Here is an 8,677-nt window from a genome sequence, read left to right as displayed (position 1 = left end):
AGGGTGTGGGGTTTAGGTTCAATTCATAAGGATCATCCATGCTTTATCAAGTTGCTAGCCTAGGTGGGGTCTCTACAATGACCCATCAGAATGTTGAATCAGATTGAAAGTTAATCCTAAGAGGTTTCAAGGGGTGCTGCATCACATGGACCATTCAGATTTTGTGCCCAAGACACGTGTACGAACATATGAAGGTGCACAGGTGTTGGGTGAGTATATATATATAATAGTCAAGGGCGTCAATTAATATAGTCAAGGGCCTCTTTAATTGACGCCTAAAAATGAATTCATATTGTAATTGGTCATAATTATGTATTGTAGATGATATTTTTCATTTGGTAAGGATTAAAAGAATTGGCATCGTACGTATGATTTGCCTTGCAATTTTTTCTTCTTCTTCTTTTTCCTCCTCTTACATTATCTTTTTAATGCCTTAAAATTTCATCCAAATCTTGATCTGTTAAAATAATTTTGATAAGTAATGGTCTTGATCTCCAATACATAATCTTTGTTACCCATAAAGAGAGGAGAACATAAGGCATGCAATAAGGTAAAATCTTCGATACTATTAAAAGAATATAAATTAACCATGTTTTATCAACAAGCATATGAAAGATATTAAACTAATAGTAAAAATATTTAGGTAATTTAATTTTATCTCCCACATCCTTCAGCTTTGCACTGGCCTCCCATGTTGTGAAGTAATCACATAGGTCAGAATGCATAGTAAATATTACTTAATATTCGAGTAGTGCAAGGTCCATACATGATGCGTACATAAGATTCAAACCAATAATTTGTTTTCACTCTTCATGTTTACAATATGTTAAAAAAGGGCTTGATAAAAACAAGTTAGTGGGACACACTACAACGATCAATATATAATGACCGTTAAATTATAATATTCACGATAGCTTGGTCCACCCATCTTTATTAATAACTTGAAGTCCCCTCATCCTAGTGAGTTTTTCTCGATGAGGTTAATATGTACACAACATGGTGGACCCCACATTCCATGTGAAAGTTTCAATGAGATGTTGAGAAGCCTTTTAGTATAAGATCGGTACTACATTCATGTTTTAATATAGTTTTGTAGGGCAGAATTAATCCAATTCTACCATATTCAAAGAAGTGTCCAAGTTCAACGGATCAAATTATCAATTGTGGAGATTGAAGATGAACATAGTTTTGATGAAAGAAGGTTATATGATTGCAAAAGCAAAATAAATAAAAAAATTCTTAAAGGTGAAGTATTCCAGGATAAAAAAACAATTAGATAAAACGGGCCTTCTTCACGCAAAGGATGATTTTTTCCTGAGGCTTCATGACTTAATGACAGACAGATTGTTTTTTTAACATGGAGATCATGGATCAGTGACCATGTGGTGTGGATAGGTGTATGAGTGTGTGTAAAAAGAAAATTAATTAATTTTTTTTTGAAAAGATGATTTAGTTTTTTCCATCTATCCCATCAAACCATTGCCAAAGGCTTAAGAGAAAAATTGTAGAACTTTGTATAAACTAAATTAATGGCAAGTAAGATTTTTTATTTTTATTTTTTTCTTTTCTAACTATAACCGTAGAACTTGAAAATAAAGAAACTGTCCTTTTTTCAAAAACACTTAAATGAGTTTAATGTTCTGATCAGCATATTAGCAACAGCCAATGTGAAAATATTTCCGCATCTCAGTGAGTGGCAGCTAAGGCTGTCAATGTTACACCTGAAGGTCTGGAAACCACTCTTAGATGCACTAGCTCAAAAATCAAACATGACATGATCATCAGTCATGTCATATCGATCTTACACGTTTATTATATTGGTACGTGTGATCAGATAATTGAAGAAAAACAAGTGGGTGCACCGACGGATAGGATCTCACGAATCGGACGGGGGATTGGTTGCACTGAGATGCCAAAACTAATACCTAACTTGCATGTACATCCAAACAACCCTTAAGTAAAAGGCCAGCAAGAAAAATTCAAGGAAATTCCGTGGTATGGTAGAATACACCCCCACGTATTGCTATAGGATACATCGGGGCTATTGCACTTGTATGTGGGGCTGTATTCAGTGATCTAAACCGTTGATCTGATAAAATACCATGATGAAGGTACCTGTCCTAAAAATATTATAGATTGGAACCACAAACCAATGGCTGAGGATATGGTCCACTCCATATTCAATAGGAAAAAAAAGTTAAATAATCAAAGTGCTAAAATACTGTAATGTGAGAGTTTCATTGTTATCATTTGTGGATGGTGAGGCCCATCTTCTAACCGGTTCAGAATTAGATTACCAAACATGACCCCATCGGCTATGATCCAAAGAATCTCATTGCCAAACCCCAGGAATGCAGTCCAGCAAACCTACTCTGTAAATTTAGAACCATGCTAGAGCTGGACACGAGTCCAACCGAGTCGACCTTGGCACAGCTCAGCACCGTTTGGCCAATAGCCAACCCCAACTTGAACTTAGCTCTGCTCAGTCCTTGAGCCTAATTGTCCGGCTCATCCCAATTCGGTTAGTAGCTCAGGCCGCTCTAGCCGAGTTCGAGTTCGAGCTTGAGCTTTCGGTCGGATTGTCATTGACAGTGGCCGACCGAACAACCGTATACACAGAGAGAGAGAGTACTGCTCGGACATAGGGAAGTCAGGCGCGATCCGCTTGGACACAGGGCTTGGGTTCTATGCTTGTCGACTTAGAGGGAATGGCCAAGAGGGTGAGGGGCCGAGGGTGTGCGTTCAGACAAAGTTAAAGAGGGTTAGGGTTAGGGTTAGGGTTAGGGTTAGGGCCAGGGGGAAATGGGGTGTCAAGTGGGTTGATTTTCAAAAAATAAAAAATTAAAGTTGGAATCAGGTGCGCTCGATTGAAAATTTATATTATACCTAGTCAATTCGAGTCAATCTGATTTGAACTGAGTCGAGTTCAAGTCGTGGACTAAGCCGAGCTCAGTTTAGCGTAGACTTGGCTTGAATTTTTTTAAAGTCCCATAAAATAGCTCAAACCAAATTTTAAGCCGAGCCAAGTCAAGTTTTTTGGAGTCGAGTCAAAGAAGTTAATCAAGCTAACTTGGTTCTAGTCTACCTCTAACCATGCTTGCTTGACCACCATAAGATCCACGCCATGTTCACATCAAAAATAAAAAAATGGGTTCGGTTCAAAACTCAGGTATGCCTCACCATGAGGAACAGTTGGGATATGACACACTATTAGACTCATAAGAGTTTTAAGTGAAGGTCATGAGTTCGAGTAACTATTGTAGTGAAATCCAATATGGTATGTGGTGTATAGGGTGGGCATTGGACGAAACGATCCAGCTAACCCGACTTGTCCGACTTATTTTGATCCAACTCGACTTGAACCGAATGGGTGAGTCAGTCCGAATCGAGTAGGCTACGCCCAATCTAAACTCAAACCGAGTCGAGTTCGAGTTACTTAGTAACTTAACCCGACTCGATCTGAAACCTAACTATCTAACCATACCCACCGTACCTTACCCCGACCCGATCCCAAAATCTCTCCCTCCCTCCTTCATCCTCCTCATCTTCCAAACCGGACCTCTCTCTCTCTCTCTCTCTCTCTCTCTCTCTCTCTCTCTCATCCTCCTCATCTTCCAAGCCCAGCAACCACCCGCCACCATCACCCTCCTCTTCCTTATCTTCCAAGCCCAGCAATCACCCGCCACCATCACCCTCCTCCTACTCCTCCTTTCTTCTATCTCCACTCTCTCGTTCTCTCCCTCCCTCATTTCTCAATCTGACTCAATCCCAACTTGACCTGACTCAGGACTTTTGACCAAATCAAACTCGGTCCAAATCAGTTTAGGCCAGACTGGACTCAGATTGAGTCAAGCATGTTGGACTTAGTATGAGTCGGATGGAGTTCGGGTCAGGCCTATTTCAAAACTGAATCGAGTTGGTGGTAAGTCGGTCCGACACGATGGACGCCCTGCTTTAGTACCTGTGTGAGTGCGTGGGTCTATCCGGGGGGTGTAGGTGCTTGTGTAAATAATAAGTTAGGATGGGTCACCGTGGTTTACATATGCCATCTAATCCATTCATGACTCTTCTCGCCGATACGATCGCACCATCTAAAAATCACGCTATCAGGTGGACCACACCACGTGCATTTAGAGTTTTTAAGCAAAATATATACTGTTTCCTGTGGTGAAGCCCACCTGAGATTTTGATCAGTGTGATGTTCTGGATCAACGAATAACATATGGTGTTGCACCTAATGGACGGGTTGGATCTTACACGTATCTCCGGAATCCAAAAAGGTGTGACTGATATGCCATGTCCTCGGGTTTCTTGTGAGGATGTCACTCGCAGACAAGTGCATGAAGGATCCCGTGAATAGCTCACCGTCCTCTTGAAAATGGTGCGACTCATTCTCCTCGCATGACGCACTAATGTAAGAAAATCTAGGCCATCCAAAATGTGGCGCACGTTGTAAATCGACCATATTTTTAAAAATCACACAGATCAAGCAATCTCAACCATCAATTCGTTGCCTTTTGAATGGATGATTAAAAGTAAAATATTGAGTGGTCTAAATTCCAAGGAGGAAAATCAGATGGTCGCCACCATCTTCTGTGTAATTTTTTTGGTACACTCCATCCAGTCGGGTCAGCGATTTGGATGCTCTGGATTGCCTTACAACTATGCCACGTGTACGGTCTAAGAGTGGCCAACTTTCAGAGGTGTCTAACGCGTGTCTACATACTTTAAGGGCAAAACTGGAATTAAGCAATTTTAAATGCACAAAAGAAAGGGTCTTGGCATCGGTCCACGACGGCCGGAGTCCTGCAATCAAGACCGTTGGTATGATTGGGCCCTAGTGGATGGACTATTCTGTCCACCTCCCCGATTGGAAGATCAAACTCATTTTGCTTTTGGCATTTTCTGTTGAATGTGGACCGTTGATTACTTTTTCTTAACCATGTACTTCCAGACCACCGCGACGAACCTTCCGGAGACTAGAGGATGCCGATTGCCTGCGACTGACAACCAAGGTGAGACCCGTTATGTTTGTGACGAATCCACTCCGTCCATCCGTTTTTTCCACTCATCTTAGGGTATGAATCCAGTAGATTCAAGACTCAAGTGAATCACACGATAGAAAACAGCAGGGATTGAATGCGTATTTGTGTTTCAGTTCATCCCAGTGGGAATGACCTTATAAACGGTTTGGATGGCATTTAAACATCAAAGTAGATCTCACGAATGTTTCAACGGTAGGAAACTCTTTCCTATGCTTTCCCTCTCGTATGACCGCCTTGAGTTTTGGATCCTCCCAATTTTTAGCCTCATGTCGTAAAATGATCTAGAAAAACGGATCTACGGATGGATTTCTCACAAACATTACGGTGGGTCCCACCAAGCATCCCACCGCAGGAACTTTCTGTGAAAGGCTTTCGGAATCATCGTCCGTCCTCTTGCATATGCCTCTTTCGCTCTCGCTCTTAATACGTATGGTACGCTAGAATTAGAGTTAGGTACACGGGGGACCCGGGACTGGGAGCAGGTAGGCGAGACCACGTTGAGGGTACGGATGCAATAGTCGTGCGTGGGGCCCACCGTCTTGTTTATATTCCATCCATCCATTCATATGATGTGCCTCATCAGGATGAAGAAATGCACCAAAATTCATGTTAGTTCAAAACTCAGGTGGGCCATAACACACTAATTTAGTGTTTTAAGTCACGATTTTAGACTTTCCTACGATGTGCCCCACCTGAATTTTGGATCCTCCATATTTTTTCAATCAACGTCAAAAGAGAAGTTTCGAGTATGATGGACGGTATAGATCGCATTTACAGGAAGTCGTTCCGTAATTTAGTGGTAGGTACGTGACCTGGGTACCTGCGCATACGTTTTGCCTCTGTCGCGAGTCAGAAACCAGCATGTGTCGCCACCCACTGGATCCCACATGCTCAGAGGGTCCGACGATTTCAACTGTCCACATTCTAGATACAATAATTGAAAACCCCTTGGTTCTTAATATGCCTTTATTGATCATCTCGACCATTTAATTTTGGAGTTGAATCTGATTCACTGATTTTTTTTTTTTTCATTATCCAATATTCATCTATCAGATAGTGGTGATAGCAACCATTCGTTCAATCAACGCTTCTTACAGAGTCCTTAACAAGAACGGTTCAGATCATCCAAATACTCAGAAAATGGCCCACAATGGTCCACGACACATGCTGGATAGTACATCGCAACAGACACAAAAGGAACTTTTTTTCATTTACATTAGGATCTGTTCAAAATGGCCAGTAAGTGATCAATGGCTCAGCATCTTCCAACTTGGAACTTTTTCAATCATCCACCTTCCACCACAGGACCCATCATATCAACGGTTCCTATTGCCCAAACATGTCCTCACTTTCACTAGCTGGCCCATCAGTACACTATCCACATACACAAAGCATCACAACCTCATAATTTCTATCCAACAAATCAAAACAAATCCAATCAACCATCTGATCATTAGATAGAGAAAATTTCAAATGGCCCACTAATCATGCATTCAAACTGATTATTATACAGACAGAAATTTTCAAATGGCCCACTAATCATGCATTCCTTTTGATGATTTTCCCCACAAACCAACTCTTTGGATACAAACACCCTCTCTTTCAAACTACTAATTTCAAATGGCCCACTAATCATGCATTCAAACTGATTATTATACAAACATAAAATTTAAAATGGCCCACTAATCATGCATTCCTTTTGATTCTTTTCCCCTAGCTCAAAGTATTAGAAACAAAGGAAGTAAGTAGATTCCAAAACAGCCATGAAATCAGACAGCCATGAATGAGGTACCTCTGTTCTTCTGTCTCCCAGACCAGCGACATTTCGATAACATTCCGGAAAAAATCATCGCAATCTCATCATTTTCCAACTGTAAACTTCTAATTACAGTTACCATCTTCATCTCTGCCTTTGATTCTCAAGGCGTTGTGCTGCAAGAGAGATATAATTCGCGGTTTTCCAAATGCCTACTCGCAGTAGAATTCACTAAAATGAAGAAAGGATACAATACAAAAGAACCCCATTTCGCGATTTGTCGAATTTCTATTCGGAGTAGAAATTTCTATTGGAATTTACTACAATTCCTGTGGGGTGGGCGACTTCTTCTTGTTTCTGGTATCCTTTCCACTGCAGAAGAAATAACCGAAGCAGAAGAGATCTGTCGTTCCTTTAGGAATGTAAGGTGGGATGTTCAAAACAGGACTGATCCGGACGGTGTTTGGGTAAGATCTGAATTGGGTTTTCCCGGCGGTGTTGGTTTTCTTCGATGGCGTCTTATGCAAGGAAGATGAAGTCGATGGAATGGATGGTTTTGGATTTGGGTTTGATAAGGATTTCTGCAAGGAATTGTAATTCAACTTCGATGATGGAGGGCGTCTCGCATTTGTATTAATCGAACCTGTTGAATTGCTTCTTGAAAGAAGCGGTAAAGAACAGATCAAGCTCACCTTGTAGCCGTTGCCGAAATTTAGACTGCTGCTGCGGTTGAATCGCCAGAAGGATTTGGAAGTGGTGGGTTTTTCTTCTGCGTCAGAGATCGCCATTATCTTTCTCAAGCTCTCTTTTTTATGATCTTTGGGTGGCAGAGGAGACCAATTTGAAGAAGAGAGTTTAGGGAGATGGGGAGTTTCTGTATTTGAATTGCGGGGAACAGGGACGGAGTCTTTGAATTGGAGAGGTAGGATCTTACCTTCGGAGAAGAGTTCATCGGCCGACGATGATTCTTGCTCGGACTGAATGCAGAAGTCGAAATCAGAGTCTAGAACGGGCGGATCCAGTCCAGGACGGTCGATTGGAACGCTACCGTCGGATTGGGAAAGATCGTGAGAGAATGAGATTCGGGGACTCATCACGGCAACCCACCCGGGAGTCTCTGAGCAGAGTTCGACAGCCATTGATGTTGAAATCTGATTAAAGAATGGCAGTCTCTCTCAATAGATATCTAGCTTTCTATCTCTATCTATATATATCTATTCATTTGCTATATGAGGATTTGGAACGGAAACAGGAAAGTTTCCAACTGGGAATTGGTTTCTGAAATGGAAGAAAAGAATTCGCGTGGATTTGAGTTTCTAGATTTTGAAGTTGGGAATAATTCAAAATTTCAAAGGGTCAAAGGTTTTGAGAGAGAGAGAGAGAGAGAGAGAGAGAGAGAGAGAGATTTGAAAGTTTGAAAAGATTCCGAGGAAAGATGCAAGAAATGGGAAGAAGAAATATAAAGAGGTGTGTTTACAAAACGATGAATGGAAAATTCGGACAGGGATCGGAGAGAGAGGGACGAGGTATTATATAACTTACACGCGGGCGCGGATTCAGTCAGGTCGAGCAACTAACCGAGTTCGGTCAGGTCGTGACCTTGGGGCCCACCTTGTTGTATTTTTTGTATATCCCCTCCGTTCATCAGTTTTTATAGCTCATTTTAAGCTTAGAATAAAAAATTAGACAGATTTAACTCTAATGTGGACCACACCAAATGAAAGAGTAGTAATTGAAATCAGACCATTAAAACTTGCTAGGAACCGCTGTAATGTATTTTCGCCATCCAACGTGTTGATAAGGTCACACGGAGCTGGATGAAGGGAAAAGATAAATATCAGCTTGATCCAAAACTTTTTTGGCCCACTAAAGTTTT

General features: G+C 41.3%; 1 protein-coding gene across 1 annotated transcript; it reads right to left on the bottom strand.

Annotated features, from left to right (window-relative positions):
• Nucleotides 1-6,565: 6,565 nt before the first annotated feature.
• On the bottom strand, nucleotides 6,566-8,289 carry LOC131235428 (uncharacterized). Its single transcript, XM_058232615.1, has one exon. The coding sequence runs from the start codon at nucleotides 7,938-7,940 to the stop codon at nucleotides 7,122-7,124; it is 819 nt and encodes a 272-aa protein (XP_058088598.1). The 5' UTR covers nucleotides 7,941-8,289; the 3' UTR covers nucleotides 6,566-7,121.
• Between the last annotated feature and the right edge of the window lie 388 nt (nucleotides 8,290-8,677).

The sequence above is a fragment of the Magnolia sinica genome, chromosome 19, assembly GCF_029962835.1.
Source record: "Magnolia sinica isolate HGM2019 chromosome 19, MsV1, whole genome shotgun sequence".
In the NCBI taxonomy this organism is placed as follows: Eukaryota; Viridiplantae; Streptophyta; class Magnoliopsida; order Magnoliales; family Magnoliaceae; genus Magnolia; species Magnolia sinica.
Note: the sequence above shows the minus strand (reverse complement) of the source record. Positions and strands in the feature narration are given on the sequence as shown.